This window comes from Dermacentor albipictus, chromosome 9 (genome assembly GCF_038994185.2).
Source record: "Dermacentor albipictus isolate Rhodes 1998 colony chromosome 9, USDA_Dalb.pri_finalv2, whole genome shotgun sequence".
NCBI classification, from domain to species: domain Eukaryota; kingdom Metazoa; phylum Arthropoda; class Arachnida; order Ixodida; family Ixodidae; genus Dermacentor; species Dermacentor albipictus.
In genome coordinates, this window is record NC_091829.1 from 90,162,020 (window position 1) to 90,187,414 (window position 25,395).

General features: G+C 46.6%; 1 protein-coding gene across 16 annotated transcripts in view; it reads left to right on the forward strand.

Moving 5' to 3' along the window:
* The window catches only part of LOC135908912 (uncharacterized), a 199,097-nt gene that overhangs the window by 12,082 nt on the left and 161,620 nt on the right, over positions 1–25,395 (forward strand). For 10 of the 16 annotated variants that reach the window (XM_070524978.1, XM_070524991.1, XM_070524990.1 and 7 more), the window contains exon 5: positions 1,636–1,662. The exons of the other annotated variants lie outside the window; for them this stretch is intronic. In XM_070524978.1, coding sequence (XP_070381079.1) covers positions 1,636–1,662 — 27 coding nt within the window. The remainder of the gene's footprint in view (positions 1–1,635; positions 1,663–25,395) is intronic. 16 annotated transcript variants of the gene reach the window in all.

Below are 25,395 nucleotides of genomic sequence, written 5' to 3' on the forward strand. Positions count from 1 at the left end.
GGCGTGGTCGGAGCTGCCATTTTCTCTGGGAGGAGTCCAAACTCAGGGGCTTGTCCACGGATCCTTCTGCTGGCGCGGTGTACAGGCGTAACCACCGGTACGGGGCTGGAGCTCCTACTGCTCGGAGGGGTGTGGTGCATAGATTAAATTACCCCGCACCTGCACCAGTTTGTCACGCTCTAAGACAAGAATAAGTGACAGTAGGATCAGCCAGAGATGAAAAATGCCAAGCACTGAGCGACGGTTCTCCAGCTGGCGCGGGATCTTCGACTTTGTCGTCTTCTTCGCCGTTTTGCTGGGCACGCAATGCTGAATGTTCGCTGGCTCACAACACCAGGTGGCAATATATATGTATTTATGTATATGTATGTACATATATATATATATATATATATATATATATATATATATATGTATATATATGTATATAGACACTTCGTTTCGTTTCGTATATATTCTGTTTTCGTTTCAAAAAAATTTTCGTTACAAAAAGACTCTATTTCAGATTAATACACGTGCTGCGAAGATACTGACATTCACATTATAACAGAGACCAAGATTCATGACTAACGCAAGTCTCTCCTAAACATGTAATGTGGAATTCCTCGATTATTTCCCGTGTGGTTCGGCATTTGTTGTGTTGAAAGAATTTTTGTGTCTTCAAACGAAAGTTTACAACCGCAATTGAAACAATGTGACTCTAGTTGAGAAGCATTAGTCCTGTTAAGTGAATGTTTGTGTTCTTTTAGTGTAATATTTAAAAAAAAAAGCATTATAATTTTTAAGAAGAGCATCACATGTAGCGAAAAATGTGCCCTGGAATGGCGATCGGCCATAATTTCAAGGCCTTTCCAGTGTGGTCCCTCGACCATATGAGCTAACCAAAAGGCTAGCCGATATCACAACTAGACTCAGCGAATTATCACTTCGAAGACCAGACTCCAAAACTGGCAATTTAGTTCTGCGGAATGCCGTAAGCTTAAGAAAATTGTGGCTTTCTTGGATGATCTTTCGCCTTTTCAGGATTCCACAGAACTGTGTAACTATGTGCAACTAAGTTTACGTCGTTCATTACATTACATTTGTCAATTGTGTGTATTGATAGATGTTTTGTTTTGCACGATAGGCTTGTGTACATTCAATTTGTTTTCATTTATCTTATTTTCGATGATATATTTTCGCGATTGTGTGTGTTTCTTTTAGTTAGCTTGCTCTTATTTAGTACACCTCTACATTGTTATAATTAACCGAGGAACCAGTTGAAGTCTTTGACTTTGGGACCCTATTCTGTACATTGTCTCTTACCAATTCATTGTACTTAAAGAATAATAAACTGAACTGAACTGGACTAGTTTGCCGGAAATATAGGTTCGGAGGAAATGCTAAATGCGGAGCAAATTTTTGGAAGTTGTTCGTTGAAATATACATGAACCAGCTAGCAGATTGCAATATACATGTTTTCGACCAGCTGAGATTGCTACTGCTATACTGGTCATTTCTTTACCGACAATTTATGTATGTGTTGTCCTGTGCAAGAAGGCCGCGTTAATTCAAAAGATAAGCTAATGAGTCACACGATGAATGACATACCTGGTCTTCTTTTGCTGGTACATTTGGAAACTTTCACGTTTTCAGATGCACTCGAGATACCGGAGCCACTTGGTAAGAACATGTCATGAGCTTGCTAAATTGTAAACTTAAGACGGATGCCGATGTTAAAGAGATTAGCATTTAAGCAATGCAGCGAGGCACCGCAATGGCAAAGTTGAGATGTGCAGGCTGTCGTGTTTCTTCTCTAGCGCACGTGCTGCGCCAACTAGTGGTATAAGTCGTATCTAGTGGCAGAGTCCCCGCACGTCACGGATTCAATTGCGTGGCGCTATGGCAGAACTTATAAAGCATCGCATTTTTCTCTGAACAGCGACACAAACAGTTGCGTTTACCCAGTTACACAAGTTGTCATCATAGAGGTTCATTGAAGAGCTGCACGGATACCGTGCCATATATCCAGTTTCACATATCCAGTGCTCATATCCAGTGAACCTAGTTGGTACGATGGCTAGTTTTGAATCCAGTTTCGTGAGCACATCAGCCCGATGAGCAAGTCATTAGACTAGCTCATTAGACTATCCAGTGACTCAGCTTTACCTGAAAAGGGATGTAGATAAATATATAGATAGACAGACAGATAGATAGATAGATAGATAGATAGATAGATAGATAGATAGATAGATAGATAGATAGATAGATAGATAGATAGATAGATAGATAGATAGATAGATAGATAGATAGATAGATAGATAGATAGATAGTAAATAGATAGATGGGTAGATAGGTAGATAGATAGATAGATGGATAGATAGATAGATAGAGAGATAGATATACAGCTGGATAGATAGATAGATAGCTAGTAAATAGATAGATGGGTAGATAGGTAGATAGATAGATAGTAAATACATGGATGGATGGATAGATAGATAGATAGATAGATAGATAGATAGATAGATAGATAGATAGATAGATAGATAGATAGATAGATAGATAGATAGATAGATAGATAGATAGATAGATAGATAGATAGACAGACAGACAGACACACAGACAGGCAGACAGACCCGAAAAGTTCATTAGGTACTCAAAAATGCTAAACACAGAAAAAAAATTACCGACGATTACGTTACTTCCTAATGCGAAATTTGAGCGCAGCAAATAAGCTGTTTCACCTTTTCGATAGATTGAGGCAAAGAAATCGAGCAACACATGTATGCGCTATCACAGAATTTTTTTTTTATTTTTCACACGTATTCCTTTAACAAAGACTCCACTAACAGTTCTTGACAGTCATGAAGGAAGCTTTGTGGTCGGAGAAATAGACGGATATATGTTCGACTTGGTACACCAATGCTTGATTCTCAAAGACGAGATCTATACAAGTGCCTCGCGAGGTTGTCACAGCCGTGGGACGCGTTACGAGCGAGAGGAACGGGATGTTCTCCCGCATAAGTGTTAGGAAATTGCTGTTTGTCTTTATGTCAACATTAAAGTCCCTCACTACTAACATCGGTGTGGATCGATGGACGGTTAATGCGAGTTGCAGGAAGTGCACGACGTCTTTCGTGAGTGCGGTAGCGGACTCACGAAAGCGGTATCAGTCGGTCGCTGCTAGCGCTGGGGGGATGAAAGGGGGGCGGAGCTGGTTACGAGGCCGACGATAACGCCGACGACGACGCGAAACCCAGGAACGGACGCCAAAGAGCCATTTGTGTAGCCAGCCCTCCTCCACAGTCTCTCCTCCTCCCTTCCATCATCCTCCCTCGCCCGGAGAGCCGACAGCGCGCATGCGCGGCGGCGGAGCAGATTCGTCGGCGAGCTGGTTACGAGGCCGACGACAACGCCGACGACGACGCGAAACCCAGGAACGGACGCCAAAGAGCCATTTGTGTAGCCAGCCCTCCTCCACAGTCTCTCCTCCTCCCTTCCTTCATCCTCCCTCGCCCGGAGAGCCGACAGCGCGCATGCGCGGCGGCGGAGCAGCAGATTCGTCGGCGAGCTGGTTACGAGGCCAACGCCGACGACGACGACAACGCCGACGACGACGACGACGCGAAACCCAGGAACGGACGCCAAAGAGCTGCGCTCTAAAACATTAGAATTTTTAAGAGAAGCTTCACATGTAGCAAAAAATTTGCAGTGGAATGGCGATCGGCCATGAGATCAAGGCCTTCCCAGCGGGGTCCCTCAATTATAAGAGCTAATCAAAAGCCTAGCAGATCTCACAAGTAGACTCAACGAATGATCACTTTGAAGACCAGACTCCAAGAATGGCAATTCAGTTCTGCGAAATGCCGTAAGCTTAAGACAATTGTGCGTTTCTCGGATGGTCTTTCGCCTTGCAGGATTCCACAGAAATAGTTTGCAAGAAATATAGGCTTGGGAGTAATGTTAAACGCGGAGGAAATTTATGGAAGTTGTTCATTGAGATGTACACATGAACCAGCTAGCAGATTGCAATATACATGTTTTCGACTAGTTGAGATTGGTAATGCTTTAATGGTCATTTCTTTACCGTCAGTTTATATATGTGTTCTGCTGTACACGATGACCGCGCTACTTCAAAAGATTAGCTAACGATTCACGACGATGAGTTACATGCCTGGTTTTCATTTGCTGGTATGTTTCAATGCTTCGTATTTCGAAACTTTCACGTTTTCAGATGAACCCGAGATACCGGAGCCACTTGGTAAGAACATGTCATGAGCTTGCTAAATTGTAAACTTAAGACCGATGGTGACGTTAAAGAGATTAGTATTGAAGCAATGCAGCGAGACAATGCAGTAGCATAGAAAAGACGTGCTGGTTGTCGTGCTTCTCCTCTAGCGCATGCGCTGCGGCATCTAAGGGCACCACCGCAAATTCCCCATGTGTCACGCGATCAATACGGCAGAACTTATAAAGCATTGCATTTGTCTCTGTACAGCGACACGAACAGTTGCGTTTACCCGGTTACAGAAGTTGTCTTCATAGAGGTTCATTGAAGAGCTGCACGGATCCTGTGCCATATATCGAGCTACGCATATCCAGTGCTCATATCCAGTGAACCTAGTTGGTACGATGGCTAGTTTTGAATCCAGTTTCGTGAGCACATCAGCCCGATGAGCAAGTCATTAGACTAGCTCATTAGACTATCCAGTGACTCAGCTTTATGGGAAAAGATATAGATAAATAGATAGATAGACAGATAGACAGATATAGATAGATAGATAGATAGATAGATAGATAGATAGATAGATAGTAAATAGATAGAGGGATAGATAGACACGTAGATAGATAGATAGATAGATAGATAGATAGATAGATAGATAGATAGATAGATAGATAGATAGATAGATAGATAGATAGATAGATAGATAGATAGATAGATAGATAGATAGATAGATAGATAGATAGATAGATAGATAGATAGATAGATAGATAGATACGTAGATAGACAGACCCCGGAAGCAGTTATATACCGTAAAAATTAATCGCGTAACAAACCCAAGAAAATTCTTAAAAACGCTTCACATTCAATAAAGATTCCCCCTGGAAAGGCGATATTACGCGAGATCAGAGCCAGGGTTTTCGCTATAACATCTCAGCTAGCCATAAGGTTAGCAGGTCTCATAACTAGGCGGAATAAATTGAACGGTTCGGACACCGACTCCCAATACGACAAATGAATACGACAATGAATCGTCCTTCAATTCGCAGGCTTCCGCAGAGGTAATAGCCCCAAATGTTGGTTTGATAAAGACGCTAAATATGGAGGATGACATTTTCAACCTCTTCGTGGAAATAAATGTGAGATAGCAACCGTTTCTTTTGCACTTTTCAACTCGCTGCTATTGATGCCGCTTTGTTGGCTGATTGTCGTGCCGACTACTCATATGGAGCATCAGCTGATTTATGAGATGAGCTGACTAATCACGATGGTTGCTTAAAATTTTGGGCTGCGCTTGCTGTGAATTTCACGACTTGAGAATTCGAATATTTCACGATTCCAGGCGCACTCCCGAGGGTCAACGACCTGGCAAGAATACTTTCCGGGCTTTAAATATATATATATATGTATATATATATATATATATATATATACGTATAGCCATGGCCTTAGCTAATTCTAACGCTATTTAAGCTACGTGACACCTATTTATTGAGGGAAGCTCTACACGAGAATGAGGTCTCACATTAACTCTACCTTAACCGCAGCGTGTAAATTATTTGTGGATATTTGAAATTTCCCCAATCTAAATATTCACGCTCGTTATATATATTACGCGATTGACTCCCAATTCCGGCCTAACGAATGTGAATATCTAGAGAATCATTTCAAAACCGCAACTACAACTGCTGGGAGGGGTACGCAATGCTTTATGCCTTTAGAGTAAAGGTAGTAATGATATTTTAGACTAATGATATTGATGGGAGTAATTATAAATTGGACAGCACGCCGCCGTTCATAGAGGTGCTGCAAAAAGAAGGCAGTCAGTTCATAGGCTGCTTATTTTACATACGAAAGTCTAGGGACTTCACTATGCAAGGAGTGCTTCGCATTGCATGTAAGCACAGGAGCGCCTTATCATCAATCACGTGGTTGAGATGGTTGCTTTGAGCTTGTTCTTTATTGAAAGGTGTGCAGCTCTGCATGTTGTATGCATGATTTCAAATGATGTGTGCATTGTTCACTTCAATTTGCTTAGTGCTTGTGGTCTAGGCTTAACGACAGTATAAGCGGTTACAGATGCGAGTATCAGCCATCGATGGGGACAGTCTTCCGGTGACATTACACCACGAGGATATCTAGAGATCCTAGCCATAGACTGTGCCGCTGTTAAAAGAAGTAGCACTATATTTAGGTAACGGCGGGTTGCTAAAATATTTCTCAGTTATGTTCACCGAACAATTGTTTCGTCGTTCACCTGAAGTGCTCTCATATCCTTACCCAGCCCGGCTTATCCAAGTCAAGCTATCTTCCTGCAGGAAGCACACACACTTTCTAATTTGCGGCAGTTCTATAGATATCATTACTTGTGGCTATTATAATGTCTGACGGATGTGCTGTACATAAGGCTAAAAGAAAAACAATCAAAAATCCCGTGTTCGCAAATTGCGTTACGTCGGCATTCACTCACAGAAGTCTCATTATGAGACGTTCTCGCCACACACTTATACAATGGGCCGTGGCCTCAAGTGATCAAAGTGGCGCATCAAGGCGCAATGTCAGGGACGGTAAAAGCGAACAAAAGGTACAGCGCTATTCGATTCAGAGAAGTTTTGTACCGCGTTAAATTTCAATGTCAAGCAGGATGCTTTTCTACGATTGCTAGGTTGCACTTGCCCTGGCAGAAAGTACTTTGCATGCGTGAAACGTAGTGAAACAGTTACCTGCCACGAAGGCCTAATGTCAAGGCATTCGTTCCTTCGGGATTCTTAGTGGCGTACTCAGGTAATAGGGGAATTATTTGTTTCAGCTGTGGCGAGGTTCGAAGCAATTTTGAGTTCTCTCGGTTTTCGTGCACCTTACCCACCTGAATGTCCACGTTGTAGACAAGAATGTTGAAACAATATTACGGACATTTTATTCCGTTATTTGGCCATGCCTTTCAACATTGAGTTGCTGGGAAAAGATCAAATATCAACCTTCTATGAAGAACAAAAAAGGGCATATGTTAATTCTGATAAATAATTTAGGCATGCTATACTTTACAAGCCATATGCTTCCGATAAATTACGCGAATTTATTTTCTAAAAAATCAAATGTGGCACTGACGTGACGTGATGCAAGAAGACAAATTGCGTGATTGTGATGCTATCTTTGTCCACCTTTGTTTGCAATCACCGTAGCCGAAAACCGTTCCGGTAGGTCTCGGTGAATTTGTCATGCAAATTAACAGCTTCACTGTGTTTATGTTACATGAAAGTCGTTTGAAAGGGCTAATCTCTAGCAAGCAATATTGTAAGCATCATGGATGCTCCGATTTTACTTTACATAATTCTACGGAAGTCACAAAATTGGGCCCTGCAAATACGCCGGACATATTTTTTTTTTGTTCCGGCGCACATGAGTGGCAGCGTTTTGTTTGGGATTTTTGTTATCACATTCGTTAGCGGTGCACTTTGCGAGCAATGCACTTGATTTGTAATCGGGATTACGTGGGTAAGATCTCTCGCATCGCAATGTACCTAGTCCATCTATTTATAATACTAATCGCTAAGAGTCGCATTGTTTACTACAAGGTCACAATTCCTTGCGCTTAGGAATATTCTAAGATAACACATGATATTAAACTTGGAACGCTTTCTACACGCTCAAATAAAAAAAGTTGTAAATTAACCGCGATGTCTCAGCCATATATCGTGCGAAAGAACAAGCCGGAAAATGCGCAAAGTATGCGCAAACTTTATGAGCAAGATGTCAGCGCGATAAAAAAAACGACTTTCATTTCTAAATATTTTGTAAACGGATATCCTATATCAAAAGATGAGGTCTTGGGGCTGTTGTCGGCTCAGACTAGCCGGGCTGTCCTTTATTGATGCAGGGTTTGAAAACTCATAGTCGCACCTGCAACTAATAGTTGCGATGTGCTTGTTTGTTTTTCCCTTCTTCCAAATACGTTTTGTACCTTGTAGTTAGCCTTAAATGTGAATAAGAACCTAATGTTAATGCCTAAACTAATTTTTCGCGCCTTCAGGCAATGTGATGCGTCATGTTGGCGTATTTACCCTCTTGAGCTTGAAATTGACTTCTCTTTGTATGGAATAAGACATGCAGCGCCGAATGAGTGTGCTTAATTTCGAATGTTATTCATTTTGCACCTTGCAGTTGGCGAGTAAGTCAAACCACCGGAACTAAGTATTCCTTCTGCTTCTACTTATATACTTTGTGAATGCTGTCCCACGTCGAGAGTATGTCAATATCTTGCCCATAAAATTGATCAACAAAAATATTTACATATGGAGCTTACGATATGAAAGAAACGCTGCATACACTTAACAAGTGTACTTACATGTTGCCTGTGGTGTAGCTCAAACGGGGCACATGAAGCGAAACAAGGTACGCAGACAAGGCATCGAAAACGGGTGCCCGAATCTTTGCCTTCCCTGTTGTCTTGCGTGCGTTGTTTGCGCTAGACATCAGGGGCGCTATAACGTAAAACTATTCCAAGCTCCACGATTGGTCAGAAACTTTTTTCGACCACCCCCACTTCACCTGTCTGTCACGCGACTTCACAAAAACCGCGATACCTCCCCATCTGATATGATGTGTACACATATTTTCGCCATTAGCCACCGGCTATTGGTCAAAAGTTTTCGGGCTGCACCCACTTCACCTGCCAGTCTCGCGACGTCACAAAACCGCGAAAACCCACCGCGTCATAGTGAGGCGTACGCATTAAAGATGCATTTATGTGCGGAACAAAACTTAATTTTCTTCTGAATCGCCGCAGGCTGCCCCGTTCCAAAAGGAATATAAGATGCCTGCCGCCGATCGCTTAGACACTGGCGACTCGCACCTGCCGGAGAGCATGGGTGTACTTTCATATAATAAATATTCTTGCGTGGCTGTGTAATGTTTTCGAGAACTTTCGGCACGTTTACCAACTCATTCTGCCAATTCTTCTTTACTGAGTTTCCCTTTTAGCGTCATTCGTAAGCTTCCGTTGAATGCCACCGTGATTTTCGACCAGCCACCGCAAGCTAAGTAAGCTAAGTAAGCTAAGTATGCGACCGATCGCATACGCCGGCACCACCCTCTTCATGCAGTTATCGATTTTAAGTGCACTGGCTCTGCCCCATGTAATCCCTCTCCACTTAAGCATTCTCCTCGCCTTTTGATAGCGAACTAGATACGACAAGCCGCTCAGTGTAGGCAATGTTATTCATTTTTCAAGCAAACAAAAGTGACCACCTATGAACGAGGAGAGCGTTTTATTGGTGTGTTCAGACAACCATGCGGGTGACCGCCCGGTGCTTGCGTCGCTGGTTACGCAAATTTGACGTCAGGAGATTGAAATAGAAACATATTGGAAGAGTTATACGTTATAGGGCCCCAGGTAATGTAATACCAACTGGGCCCAAGAGGTTATTGGGTTATTGACCACGCTTTTTTTATTTGCTATGTTTGTCTACTGTTACTTTGACCTATGTTCTCAGAGAGGTTGGTATATTCCGGATAGCGACTGGTCAAACGTATCATGGTAGAACAGTCAGAGCTACATTTTGTTGAGGACGTAGCGAAAGGCATTTTACCACAACTTATGCGATGTCGCTGCAAAGGGTTCAGCTTTATCGTCTTCATATTTCACATACAGGGCCCAGCTGTCTCCTTTTTTAAGTACGCGCTTTCATTACATTCGTGCCACTTGACCTCCTTGATAGCAGATCACCATCCTCGTCCGCATTTAGGATCACAATCGTTGCTTGGACATATCCAGAGGACATTCCCCTTATTGAATGTCCATCAACAGTTCCCCGAAGAGACGCCGTGCATCTGGTACACGCTGGGGTGACACTTCCGATTCCGTAACACACTGTAAACGGAACAGGATAGCGAGGGAAGGATGCAAGTGGCGATGTACAAGTGAGAGTAAACTCTCTACCGAATGCATCCATATCTTTCTCCATACAGCGAAATTGGCAAGCAGAAGTCAAACAACAAATCAATTCTTATGAAGTTCTTTATCAACATCTTACGAGGTGATAATTGTAGTCAATAAACTACCTTAGTGTGGGGCCCAGGGACGCCCTTTCTGAGGTGTAACAAAAAAAAAGTTTTGGCACGTCTATATTGTCACTTGGTGGTGAGGTTAAGAACACAGTAGCAATACTGTGAAAGACAAAACTAACTTTTATTGGGCGAACCTGCGCCCACAAAACAGGCTACACTTATAGCACAACGATAGCGGCGAACACGGTCGGCGATCGTCGAAAATCTGATCAGCGGGTCAAGCGCGTCGGCTTTTATGCAGCAGTCATCGATAGTTCCAGAGTAATCGTTGGTACCCGCATGCCTTCTCCAAAGTTCTACACCAGTCGCATCAAGCGATGAAATCAGATAACACAAGGTTCGGCGACAACAAACAGCGGATAGAAGCATCGATAACTTTCCAGAAACTTCGGATACATGCAGGTGCGTCCCACGCTGTGCGATAACATTTGTTAGGTGGCAAAACGTGTCGCCCGATAAAGACATGTACGCGTGTTAATACCCCCTTCTTAAAGAAGCATCGACCCGATGCTGCAAACATACGAAAGTAATAAATAAGCACTCGTAGCAAAGAAAACAACAAAATAAGGAAGTTCGTCAGCGTCCATAAAAGGGTTTAAGGCGCACCACGTGGACCACTTCAGATCGGGCGTCGCGCCGCTTTGAATGCGAAATGCCGTCTGGCACGACCTCATAGCCCAGTGCGCCAATACGTCGGATGACCTTGTAGGGTCCGAAATAGCGTCGCAGTACTTTCTCACTGAGTCCTCGTCGGCGTATCGGGGTCCATACCTAAACATGGTCACCGGGCGCCGACGAAGCGTCGACGAAGCGTCGTCTGGTACTCGACGAAGCGTCGTCGGGGGTTGTATTGTCGGCTGTCGGTCCTCTCCTGGTTCTTGATCCGCAGATGGGCGAGCTGTCGGGCTTCTTCGGCGCCCTGGAGATAGGTAGCGACGTCAAGGTTCTCCTCGTCCGTGCTGTGCGGCAGCATGGCGTCGAGCGTCGTCGTCGGGTTCCTGCCGTAGACCAGCTTGAACGGCGTGATCTGTGTTGTTTCTTGCACCGCCGTGTTGTAAGCGAATGCTATGTATGGCAGGGCGGCATCCCAGGTCTTGTAATCGATGTCGACGTACATCGCTAACATGTCGGCGAGTGTCTTATTCAGCCGCTCCGTAAGACCATTCGTCTGCGGGTGGTAGGCCGTGGTCCTCCAGTGCCTTGTCTGACTGTAGTTCGGAATGGCTTGAGTGAGCTCCGCTGTAAAGGCCGTTCCTCTGTCGGTGATGAGGACTTCTGGGGCGCCATGTCACAGCAGGATGTTTTCGACAAAGAATTTCGCCACTTCGGCTGCACTACCTTTCGGCAGTGCTTTAGTTTCAGCGAAGCGGGTGAGGTAGTCCGTCGCCACGATGATCCACTTATTTGCGGTTGTTCATGTCGGAGAGGGTCCCAGAAAGTCCATCCCGGTCTGCTGGAATGGTCGGGAAGGAGGCTCAATTGGCTGTAGTAATCCGGCTGGCCTTTTTGGCGGTGTCTTGCGTCGCTGACAGTCTCGGCACGTTCTGACATACCGGGCGATGTCGGCGGTCAGGTGCGGCCAATAATGCTTTTCTTGTATCCTCGATAGTGTCCGAGAAAATCCGAGGTGTCCAGCGGTCGGATCGTCATGTCGGGCGTGCAGTACCTCTGCACGAAGTCCTGACGGGACAACAAGAAGGTAGTCGGCGCGTACTGGTGAGAAGTTCTTCACGAGTAGATTGTTTTGAAGCGTGAAGGAAGATAATCCGGGCCAAAATGCCCTGGGGACAACGTCGGTGTGCCCTTCCGAATATTCGACGAGGCCTTTTAGCTCCGGGTCTGCCAGTTGCTGTTCAGCGAAGTCTTCTGCGCTTATCATTCCATGGAAAGCGTCGCCAATGGGGGCGCGTGATAGGCAATCGGCATCAGAGTGTTTTCGTCCAGACTTGTAGGTTACAGTGATATATTCTTGTAGTCTCAGGCTCCACCGTGCCAGTCGTCCTGAAGGATCCTTTATATTCGCTAGCCAACACAACGCGTGATGGCCACTGACGACTTTGAATGGCCTGCCATAAAGATAAGGGCGAAATTTAGCTGTAGCCACAACGATGGCGAGGCATTCCTTTTCGGTCGTAGAATAGTTGCCTTCTGCTTGTGACACGACCAGCTAGCGTAAGCTATCACCTGTTCGACTCCGTTTCTCTTCTGGACTAGAACGGCACCGAGGCCTAGGCTACTGGCATCAGTATGGATTTCTGTATCGGCGTACTCGTCGAAGTGCGCAAGTACCGGCGGCGACTGTATGCGTCGTTTGAGCTCTTCAAATGCGGCGGCCTGCCGCGTTTCCCACTTGCACTCAAGGTCACATTGAGTTAGACATGTCAGCGGCTCGGTGATGCGTGAAAAGTCCTTGACAGAGCGGCTTTAGTAGGCACACGTGCCAAGAAATCTACGCACTGCCTTCTTGTTGATGGGTTGCGGGAACTGTGTGATTGCAACTGTCTTTTGCGGCTCTGGAAGGACACCAGATTTGCTGATTACGTGGCCTAGGAACAGATGCTCATCGTAAGCGAAGCAGCATTTTTCCGGCTTCAGAGTAAGGCCTGACGATTTGATGGCCTCTAGTACTGTCGCAAGCCGCTTCAGGTGATCGTCGAATTTTCCGCCGAAGACGACGACGTCATCCAAGTAAACGAGACAGATCTGCCACTTCAATCCTGCTAATACCATGTCCATGACGCGCTCGAACGTTGCAGACGCCGAGCACAGTCCGAATGGCATAACCTTGAAATCGTAGAGGCCGTCTGGCGCGATAAAGGCGGTCTTTTCGCGATCCCTTTCGTCGACTTCTATTTGCCAGTAGCCAAACTTGAGGTCCATCGATGAGAAGTATTTAGCACTGCAGATCCGATCCAATGCGTCGTCTATCCGTGGGAGGGGGTATACGCCTTTCTTCGTGATTTTGTTCACTCGACGATAATCGACGCAGAAACGTAGACTCCCGTCCCTTTTCCTCACTAAAACAAGTGGAGACGCCCACGGACTTTTCGACGGCTGGATGATGTCGTCGCGCAGTATTTCGTCAACTTGGTGTCTCATAGCTTCGCGTTCTCGCGTCGAAACTCCGTAAGCACTCTGGCGGAGTGGTCGAGCGCACTTTTCGGTTATTATGCGATGCTTTGCGACTGGTGTTTGTCGAATCCTTGATGACGCCGAAAAGGAGTCTTTGTATCGTCGAAGCAGACTTCTGAGCTGTTGCTGCTTAATCTTGGTGAGACTTCTATTTATGTCGAAGTCTGGCTCGGGAACTACGGTCGTCGGGGTAGATGCGACAGAATCCTAGAGGACAAACGCATCGCTGGTTACCTGAATTTCCTCGATGTATGCGATCGTCGTGCCCTTGTTAATGTGCTTGAACTCCTGGCTGAAGTTTTTTAGCAACACCTTCGTGTTTCCTCCGTTCAGTCGAGCGATCCCTCTTGCGACGCAAATTTCACGGTCGGGCAGTAGACGTCTGTCGCCTTCGATGAGGCCTTCTACGTCAGCGGGTGTTTCGGTGCCGACCGAGATGACAATGCTGGAGCGAGGCGTGATGCTCACTTGAACTTCGAGCACACTCAAGGCGTGGCGACTACGAGGGCTCTCCGGCGGTATCACTTGATCTTCAGACAGCGTTATTGACTTCGACTTCAGGTTGATGATTGCGCCTTGTTGGTTCAGGAAGTCCATGCCGAGAATGACGTCTCGTGAGCACTGTCGGAGGATAAGGAAGGTGGCAGGGTAAGTCCGGTCATGAACGGTGATTCTTGCCGTGCAGATTCCAGTCCGCGTAATGAGGTGTCCTCCAGCGGTTCGAATTGGAGGGCCTTCCCATGCAGTTTTAACTTTCTTCAAATGGGCAGCGATATGTCCACTCATTACGGAGTAATCAGCCCCTGTGTCCACTAAGGCGGTAACTGGTGGCCGTCGAGAAGCACGTCGAGGTCGGTGGCTCTTTGTCTGGCGTTGCAGTTACGTCTTGGCATCGGATCATGGCGGCGTCGTGTTGAACTAAAGCTGGAACGTCGCGCCGTTAAGTCGTCTTTCGTCTTCCTGACTTCGTCGGGACGGCGGCGTGTCGTTATTTTGTCGCCGAGATGGTCTCTTCGTCGTCTTCGTCGGCGGCGGAGGATCATCGTCAGTTCAACGAACCGGAAGCGCACCTCCATCGGTTGCTGCTTTTAGTTTTCCGGATGTGGGCTCGCAGAGCGGCCCCGTGCTGGGCCGGTGTATGGTCGGCGCTGCGGTGACAGGTAGCGGCCTGGTGACGGCGAACGGGATGGTCGTCGAGGGTTCCACTGAGTGGCGGCGAGGTAGTCGGCGATATGGCGAATTCGTTCGCCAATTTGTGGTCGCGGCGCGTTAACGGCGAACCCTCGGAGTCCCATATCCCGGTATGGGCATTGGCGGTAGATGTGCCCGGCTTCTCTGCAGTGATAGCAAAGCAGACGGTGGTCGGCGGCGCGCCAAACGTCCGTCTTCCTTGAAACGCCACGTGAGGGTACGGCTTGGCGTGCTGGCGGCGGGGGTGGTGGTGGACGACGGAACTGTGTCGTCACTGGACCCTGGCGCGGTCGCAGATGGGGACCTTGACCGCGTGCGACGGCGGCGTAGGTCATCGCTTGCGGCTCAGGCTGGGGCAATACAGGGGCTACTCCAAGTTGTTGTTGGAGCTCCTCAAGCACGGCGTCGGCAATCGAATACACTTGTGGCTGTGATGGTGGGAACAGCTTTTGCAGCTCTTCCGGCACGACCGCTCGGATAGTCTCGCGCAGGTCGTAGGTGGCCAGTGACTGAACTCCGGCGTAGTTTATCGAGTTAGAGCGGCGGTTGAATTGCCGGTTCCGCATTTCCAGTGTCTTCTCGATGCTGGTGGCCTCGCGAAGAAACTCATCGACGGTCTGCGGTGAGTTCCGTACCATTCCGGCGAAAAGTTCCTCCTTTACACCACGAGCAAAATGGCGAACTTTCTTCTCCTCGGACATTTCCGAGTCGACGTGGTGGAATAGGCGGCTCATTTCTTCTGTAAAAACCGTGGTGGTCTGATTTGGCAGCTGCACCCGGGTTTCTAATAGCGCTTGGGCTCGTTCTCGGCGTACGACGCTTGCGAATGTCTCCAATAAGACGCTGTGGAAAAGCTCCCAGGTCGTTAAGGTGGTTTCTAGGTTCTCGAACCACGTCCTGGCAGCGTCTTCCAATGCGAAGAAGACATGTCGCAGTTTGTCGTCGTTGTTCCAGTTGTTAAAGGCAGCGACCCTCTCGTATGTCTCAAGCCAGCTTTCCGGGTCCTCGAACGTTGAACCAAGGAACGTCGGAGGCTCCCTGGGCTGCTGCAGCACGATGGGGGATGCTGGGGCTGCCATTGGGGGGGACGTGGTGGCCATCTTCCTGGTCGTCTCAGGCAAAAGTCGGTGCTCCGGGGGCAGTTGTTGAAGACGGCGGCTTGCTCGATGGTCCGGGACTACCTTGGTGTTGTCTTTGCGTTCCGGGCTTCGATCCCGGCTTGTCGGGGGCGTCCGGTACATGAAAGAAAAGCACCTCCACCAGATGTCACGTGCTGGTGACGCTAAGAACACAGTAGCAATACTGTGAAAGAGAAAACTAACTTTTATTGGGCGAACCTGCGCCCACAAAACAGGCTACACGTTTGGTACACCGCACCCGCATTTCGGTGGGGCCGAAATGCTCAAACAGCCGTGTATTTAGATTTATGGGCACATTAAAGAACCCCAGGTGGCCCAATTTCCGGAGTCCCCCACTACAGCGTGGCTCATAATCAGAAAGTGGTTTTGTCACCTAAAACCCCATAATGTTTTTATTTAATTTTAACACCGCACAGCGTGTACAACGCGTACTTTCAAGATATAATGCCAACTGCAAAAACCGACAATAAGCATACGTGAAAAAAACTTAGGCAAGATAACGTATAGAGGAAAATATATGTAAAGGTCAATAGAAGTGTAGAAATATTAAGCTAAGATGAGATGAAATGGGTGAAATAGCTGTGCATAAGCTTGTAGAGACAGAAGGCATAATAACCTAAGTCTAATTTTTGCAGTTTAAAAAGTAACGACAGATGCTTTCCTCTGTTTTAACGGAAACGTCGGTTTCTTAACACGGTTGTTAGTTTAAGATCCTCCTTCGATTGCAACAATTCCTAATACTAATTCTGAGCGCAGCTTTATACGTCTTTTCCTTTCGCAATGCATTGGTTGGCGTGGCCACCCTGTCTCTTGCGGCGCGTGGCAAGTTGAGGAAAGTGTAGCACGACTGCCTAGCTCATCGGGAGATCGCCAGAGGTATCGCGTGGATGACGCGTGGGCACCAAGTCACTGCAGCTGCCGCAGACAGACCTCCGCTCATGCAGCTCTTGTATCGTTGGCGTCATCGGCGAGCAGACGAGGAGCTCTACTCTGGCGCCATCTCGTAGACGTCGTCGCCGCAGAGCCCATCTTGCGTGGCACTAAGCCTTTCTTATCGCGCTTTCGCTACATCCTCCTCCACCGCTTTCCTCCTAACGGTGCCGCTTCACCCTTTTCCTCCGATTTTCTCCTCGCTCTCTCTTCACTGTCATCTTGTTTCATCCCCCGCTCCTCTCCGCGTTCGATCTGATCGTTCACTCTGCTCGTTCGCTCGCTTACGCCGGCGCTCGGCGGAACCTCAGAGCTCTGCTATAAAAACATTTGCCGCATAAATTCTAATTCGTTGATAGCACAGCGAGGCCTTCAAACTCCGCAACCTCAACACCGCGAGGTAACATACGAGCGCTTATGGGCCACTTGGATGTTACGTTATCAATGTATGAGGTTCAGACCGTGGATAAATTATTGCTCCACATTCGCCACCTTCGCCATGAGCAGCGCTGGTTCACACTTTTGAATGTAATCGTGTAATCATATTCAACTACCGAAGAAAGCAGGCGGGTGGATGGCACCGCGCTAGGTCAATTGCGCGCGTGATTCAGAAGATGTCACTTCGGCTCCCAACGACAAGATGTTCTTTTGTTCGCCTTCTATCAGTAGAAGTTAACAATTTTCCCTAAGCATCTCTTGCTACATTGTCTGTCTTTTTTTGTGTGCATGGCCTTGAAGAGCGAGATGGCAGGTCCTCGGATCCCGTTATTTTTGTGTGGCAAAACGAATGACTACTTTAGAGCACGCCATAGTTCAAAATTCAACTTACACACGCAACGCGATGACGACGATGATGTTGACGATAGGTAATGACATCTGCATTGAGTTCGCATTGAGACAGCCACTTAGCCTCTATTAGCCATGCGTGCGTTGACAAATCGTAACGCAGCACCTTGACGGTGCGTGGCTTGAGCACATTAGGTCAGCTGCTAATTCATGCAAGCCTTTATTTAATACATGTGAGCCTTGTGGCATGGTGTCTTCTCTCGTTGTGTTATGGTCCGATGGCTGTCATACGCAACGAACCCTACGAATATCGGTGGGTGGCTTGACAATAGGCAGATGCCAATAGCGCCCATCCTTGTCCACATTGTTCGTTAGTGGCAGTTTCTTAATTTCCGTTAATGTCCCATAATTAAAATTCGAGGCCATCTAGATCAACAGTCAGTCCTGCCGCTCTCCTTTCAGCATTTCTCCGCTCGCTCTATGAGTGACTTTTTTGCGCTATTACGAATGAAACCTCAATAAGACGGCTTGTTCTAGTACGCTTTTTTGGTGTTTATTTACGAAACCTAGCTCACGAATTTTTCGCGAAGTACGCTTCTTAAACTTCCTAGTTAATTTAGAGTGATAATTGTTCGTTTATTACTGCATATGTTTATTAGGCGCTAAAATTAAGAGGTAGCTTGAAATAAGAGACAAAACAGATTTCTCTGTTCGTACACATGTAAAACGAGGAAATGCCTTTCTTTGACCACCAGTGGATCTATTGTGAATAAATGTGTAACGTTCGAGGGAAAGGGTAAATTAGACTGAATGGATAACGGAGATATTTATTATAATCCTAAAATTGTCTAAAATGTTTCGCTACGTTTCAAACAAATAGATGTGCGGCCTTTACACATACCCAACTTGGTACAAAAACGAGAAATCGTTGTTCTCTAAATTGCATATGTTAAGGGTCAAATCTGATTTAGGAATTGAGAGCATGTGAGAAAATTTTGAACGTTTGTCAAGATTTTACAAAAGCCTAACTGAAAAATAAGTCGTGTATTTAAAAGCGGCGCACCTATGAATTTTCTCTGATTTAGATTAATCATAAGGCGCACATTATCAAACTGAAATATATTTTTTATACTTTTGACTGGCATAGTATTAAACCTGGTAGTAGAGGTAATATATGTTTTCCAAAGTAATAATTTCTTTTGAAATCTTACGTCATCGATAACATATGTGCTTCGTACAGCCTGTACATTTAGATTTTGTCGTTTAAGGGCAACAAACCCTGAAAAATGGTGCAGTAGCTGCTTAGAAAAAATAATAAGTTGGTATCTACCTAATCAGTCAACGACGTATGGCTACGTGTCCTCACGCACGTTAAACTCAAGTGCACTAAGACAGCGGAATCCCATTCACTGGTACCCTTGCTGATCACCCTTCACTTCACACTCACTTCTACGTAACCTTGCACGTACACTCAAGCTCGTGGACAATCACTTGAGGTTGCCATATTAGCAACGAATCATTTAAAGCCATTGTACGTGCAATGTCCTAGCAGACATGGTCATTGCGCCACAGGAACCCATCAGTAAGCCATTCGAGTTCACATTGGCGCCAGTTGGACTGATCGGCTATTACTCGGGCTGATACTTACACATACACTTTTCGCCAGTCATTTGTCACCATAGGCACGTCCTCTAACAATTGTTGGTTCTCACTCAAGCTTCATAGGGACACCGAGCGACACCTACTCACACTCATATCGTATCATCTCGTGCACTCGTTGGCATTCACTTTCATTCACGCCCTTGTGAAATCACACTCACGACTACTCCCGATCATGCTCAGACCTACGGATATTCAGTGTCGTACAATCACGTTCAAACTCACGTGTACTAGCACACACCGGAACCAGCTCTCACTCGTATTCACGCCCGCTCACGTTAGTCACTCTCAGATACTCATACCAAATCCTGTTAAATGCGTCTATCAGTGTGTGTGCCCAAGAAACAGCTAAGCTTATTGAAAAATCACCCCCCCCTTTCCAGTCCGTTAAGATGGTCGAACAGCGACGCTGCGTTAGTTACACCGACTGTTACACCATGCAAGTCAAACATCGCAAGCAGTCTATAGTGTATATCTTTTAAAGCGAAAGCTTTACTGGCCGCGAACTTTTGATTTCGCTGTGGCGGTGCTCCGATGAGGCACATCACGTCACACCGCGCGCCTCGCCGCGGATATTCCGCTCTCTCTCTCACTCTCTATTTACTACTGCGCATGCGCCGCTAGTAGCACCAAGCCACAGGTGATCCGCCGCTGCGCAGCGCCGCGCTTTTTCGTAATCACCGTTTGGTATGACGTCACACGCATTCCTCGTCGTTGCGCTCACGTCCGCTCGCTTTGCCAGCTGCATCGGATGCCTGATAAAATGTGAGAGGATTGCAAAGGAGCGCTGGCGTGCCCCGCAACGACAGTTGAGGATGCAGTATGGACGGTGACAATTCTCATAAGCAGGAGGCCTGGAATCGACATTGGAACGATTTGAAGAGGAAACGAATCGCCCATGAAACAGACGAACAGTGCACCGAACCACTGGCTAAACGCGGCAACTTAGCTAGACAACCAAACTAACCTGGAGTTGCAACAAAAAATAACCAAGGCTAACCATGCTCTGCGTTAGCTTTCGTTACGTTTATCCTAGCATAGCGAGCGAAGCCACTGCCAATTTTTGTTTCACTATTCTTTCACCTCATTTTCACTTTGCACACTTCGCGTCGTGAGCATGCTTCAGGAGAGCTGTTTTTGTGCTTCTGTCAGTTTAGAATAACATATCACGGGGCAAGTTCATGCATGGCTATATTTGAAGAAGACTTGCGCCTAAGAAAGAACAAACACAGGAAAAACGAGGTAGGCGAAAAGTGCGCTCTTCTCGTCCACCTATATTTTTCCTGTGTTCTTCCTTAAAGCCGCCGTGGTTGCTCCGTGTCTATGGTGTTCGGCTGCTGACCACGTGGTCGCGGGATCAAATCCCGCCCACAGCGGCCGCATTTCAGTGGGGGCGAAGTACGAAAACTGCTGTTTACTAAGATTTACGTGCACGGTAATGAGCCCCAGGTGGTCGAAATTTCCCGAGTCCTCCTCTACAGCATGCCTGATAATGAGAAAGTGGTTTTGGCACGTAAAACCGCATATTCAATCAATATTGCGCGCAACTATTCCTAAAACATGTCTGCTAGTATATTCCCTTTTTTTTTGCGTGTGAGGCAGGCGCTACGACGACGAGCCCATTAACGGGTCAACTCTCGCTGACGCTCGCGCTAGGCAGCTCCTTCCTCAGGAGTACGTACTACTCGTGGCCTTCCCATAGTTGTAGCTGCGGTGGAATGCGCGGAACCACTAAATATATGCCCTCTGTATTTGGCACGAGCCCCACCACTGGAGATGCGAGCGCTGCAATCGTTTTGACGATTGGTTGGATTAGTTCTACGATTGACGTGCCTGCTGCAACTCCTTACTGGCGCAAGAAGTGCCAGCAGGCACGCACTCCTAGTTTTGCGTTTGAATCGCTTGGGTGCTGCGCGCTAGCCGCAGACCGCCAGCCTAACATGTGTCTCTTTTCGCAGCAGGGTGGAATCAGTAGTGGATAAATTCGTTGCCGACCTGGCCCGATCACCGAAAATGCACTGTGTAATAACCGTATCAGATACGTCTATAAGGTAGCATTCTCACAGGGGGAAAGGCGTTACTCCAACCCCTTTCGTCCCTGTTGCCATCTTTTTTTTCTCCTCTGCCTGGTCCCCCTTTCTCCCACGAGGAAATGATGAAGCTGATTAGGGCCCGAATCCAGACCTTTCAGGTCGTGGCAGAGCAGAAGGCGGGCGAGAAGGCCGTCAGGTTTGACCTGATGGTCCCCGAGTGGGCCTAGCCTAGGCGATGTTGAATTTCACTCACTCACTCACTCACTCACTCACTCACTCACTCACTCACTCACTCACTCACTCACTCACTCACTCACTCACTCACTCACTCACTCACTCACTCACTCACTCACTCACTCACTCACTCACTCACTCACTCACTCACTCACTCACTCACTCACTCACTCACTCACTCACTCACTCACTCACTCACTCACTCACTCACTCACTCACTCACTCAATCCCCCGCTAGGTCACGTGGCCCCTTTCTAGCGAAGTCCGATAACAAGCCTAAGGGTCCGCATAAACAACTTGACAGTACGAAAAAAGAAGGCTTGCCCCATTAGTCTTATATCCAATAATATCATATGACATTCGGAAAAAATGATTTCTCGTATTTGGGTCCACATATGTTTCGTGTAGGAATATTGGAAGTGATAATTATAGTAAGAATTTTGGAAGTGCAAATGAGTACAATGCACAAAATGTTACTTGTTTGCGGATTGAGATTGCGCTTTCCAATCGAACCTGACAACTAAGGACGAGAGGGTGCGCGAATCCAAAGCAAGCAAAAACTGAAGCGGCCTAAATGCCTGATGCCTATATGCATATTTACGGAACTGTCAATTTATCTCTAGAACTTTGGAAAGTAGCGACAATAACACGCCACACCTAACCCACCTCGCGCAAACAGTGGCAGGTGACGCCTGCATGTTGCCTGCCTCCTGCTGCTACCAACATGAAACACCCGTGCTCCATGATCTTCGTGACTTAGTGCAATGACTGGCAAGCCCAGCACTAACGAAAAAAAAAACAGGGCTGCTCTTCTACGCATCTTTCCACTTTTTATTTACTTCGTATGCGCAGTCGACGAGGACCCGGACGACCTCGACGCCCTTGGCGCTGGTGGCGGTGGTGGCGGCGGCAGTGAAAGTCGAGCTGCGGGTGGCAATGCTTCCTCTCCAGCATCGCCTCCAGCAGGAACACCACCAGATACAAGCGGTAGCTGTGGGTTGAATAAGACCGGGTGAAATACCCCCCAAAAAAGTCATTATGGACAAAATTCAAGAAACATTTATGACAGCGAGTCAGCAACGCCGCTAAATGATATGAACCTTTGCAATCATACTAGTTTTACCATGACTCTTCGAACTATAGTTCACGTCAACACCCGCCCCGGGGTGGCAAAGAGGCGTTGGTGTTACGATGCTAAGCCTGGTGCAGCGGGATCAAATCCCGGCCGCGGCGGACGCTTTTCAATGAGGGCGAAACGCAGAAACATCCGTGTACCATGCAGTGGATTCACGTTAAAGAACCGCAGGTTGTCAGAATTACTACGGCGTACCTCATAATCATTTGGTGTTTTTGGCACGTAAAAGCCCCCAGAGAAAAAATACAATCAACATTTATGACAGAGGTACCTTCTGTGCTTAGCGATATGAGCCACCGCATTCCTTCTAACCGTATTATAAGTATTTATTGATAGTCCTTAATGTGTAGTATTAGGCAGCTTTTGCGTAGGACGAAACAGATTTCCATTTAACGTCTATATATACCTATGCGTTTTTGGGTGCTTGCATTATGTCACACAATACCATTTTTTGGCTTTTGTTCCCCGTTCTTATCAGTTATCGACTATCTATGGCTAGGACATCCAAGTTACCGCAACAAGTGAGGCTTGATTCATGACCATTATACAAGCTCTAATTGGTTTTCTCGCCTTACGCTCGCTATCACACAATGCGCACAGGAAAAAAGGGGTTTCTACTAAAGGGTACACAATCGCACACTTGTAGGAAGGTCGTTGTTTTTCCAGAATGGTTGGGCGCAAAGCCTCCTGCATAAAGCTTTCATCGATGCTTTGCTTGCACAGCAGTATTTCTGCTCTACTGGCCCATGTTGTCTTAAGGTATCATGAGGAGCAAACGGTATTTACATTTCCTTCAAATGTCTGATACGCCAGATATGCCTGATGCGTAATGCGTGAGGCAAGGGAGGGAAACTGTATTCACTGCGTTAACCCAGGTAACTTGAACCCAGTGTCGCAATAGGGTTCACTACCATCTGCATTTCCAGTGCCTGTATTACGAGTTCCGACGCCACAAGGTCCTGTTACGCCGAAACCGACAACGACCCCCACCACGACCCAGAGGATGACGACGACGACTACATTGACACCTTGTAAGTCAGCATCGAGCTGCTTATCAATTATGGCGTTGTGCGACAGTGGAAAGTTTTCCACAGATTAGATGCCAAGCTCAAATAATTGAGTAACTACGACAAGAATGGAGTCATAAAATCATTGCCTATGATCGCTGACACCGAAACACTCGCGTGTTTACTTGTTAGCGACGAACTTGGTAACGCCGTGCCGTGTTATTGTGACGTCCGTGGGTCGCTTACCTTCGTAGCCCTTGTAGCTTTTGCTTGAACTGGCATTCAAATCCCACTATCGCTAAGTCTTATTTACTACGCGCAGTATTTCTTCTGTTCCTTTGATTTGTCGTTCGTGGGTAGTTCGGAGTCATCTGTGCTATTGTTAGTGTGCTATCGCGACTGTGCTATCGTGACTGTGCATTCGCTTATTTACAGGGTTGCGTGACACGTACATTTGCATGTGTATCATAAGTGAAAAAATAACGTCAAACGAGGAGGAGTACGACTGCATAAATTTGAAAGTACCATGACCAGGTGATGGTGTCTAAGCAGCTTTTGGTACTGTGGCCCGTACGTTACGCACTTTTTTTAGGAAAAAACAGCCTGGACATTTGGGTTACGCATTCAAACGTTTTATGCAAGAAGAAAAGTGTGTTCGTTGAAAAATTCCTCACGATACACAAACACGCCAGGAAACAAATTTGCCCACAGCGGTTTTGAGCACATCTATTAAAACGTGCCGTAAACAAGATTTACTGGGCAGAGCACGTAGAGATGTAGCCGTGACCTAGAGTTCGAGGTTTTCACGAGCACACTCTTCAGGACTAGCACCAAAGTTGCATACACAGGCCAAGCAATTGTCCTTCACGTCTTTCTTTGTTTGTTTTAAGATGCCTATTTTGAATGTGCTGGTGCGGACAAACAAGGGCAGAAAGATGGTTCCTCACGCCATGAGTAAAGTCGGAATGAACAAAGAAAATTGCTTCTCGTTGCAAAGCCGGGTTGCGTGACCATATTTTCTCCCCGAATTTACTTCCTTCTGCCTTAACTACGCACCTGGTGCTCTCTTGAGTCACTAACTGACTCGCTCGTATTGTTTCTTTCTGATGCGCGAGATCTGGTGGCGCCGCACAATAGCTGTGCTCGGTAGCATCTGCGGAGAGGGGACATCAGGCCGGCCACAGCGATCCTGAAATAGCCCAACTGAGGCACAATCATCTGTTCAATCCAGCATGCCGCAATAGCACAGTCAGGTTTAGGAGCAAAGACGTGAATCGATTACGGCATGCACTCAGTTGAGAAGCACTTGCACTGGTCAGTTCTTGCAGTAACACCGCTCTATGATTCGTATAATATGATAACACAGTCCAGCTTGAAGAGTGCAGTTCCGAAGCGGACTGCTACGACTTCTCGTCTGCCTGTAAAGGTGAAATTTTATTTTAGGATTTTCTGAAACAACCTTCAAAAGGACTTTGCCGCAACCCTGTAGTTGTACACAAGGTACAGTCAACCGCAAAATTTTACGGGACGCAGGATCTGCCATGAAGCTCAATTCTCGCGAATTGTGGTCACACAGCCTCGAATTAAATGTTCCGGCATGCAGTAGCCTTCGCCACCTACACAGTGATTCATTAAATACGAAGTGTCATTCCTAAACAGTGCAGCAATTCACAGTTGAAAGGGAAGCAACATCCCGTAAACGTTCGTTGTTGACGGTACATCACAGCATTACGCAGGATGTCGACGAGATACCACTTTTTTCACATTAATCTATTATTGATGTCTTGTAGCGCGAGGTGGAAGCTTGAAAAATCGCAGGCTCTACGAAAGTGATAGAATAGGATTGTACGTGCTAAGTGTGCTAGAGTGTAGTGTTGACCTT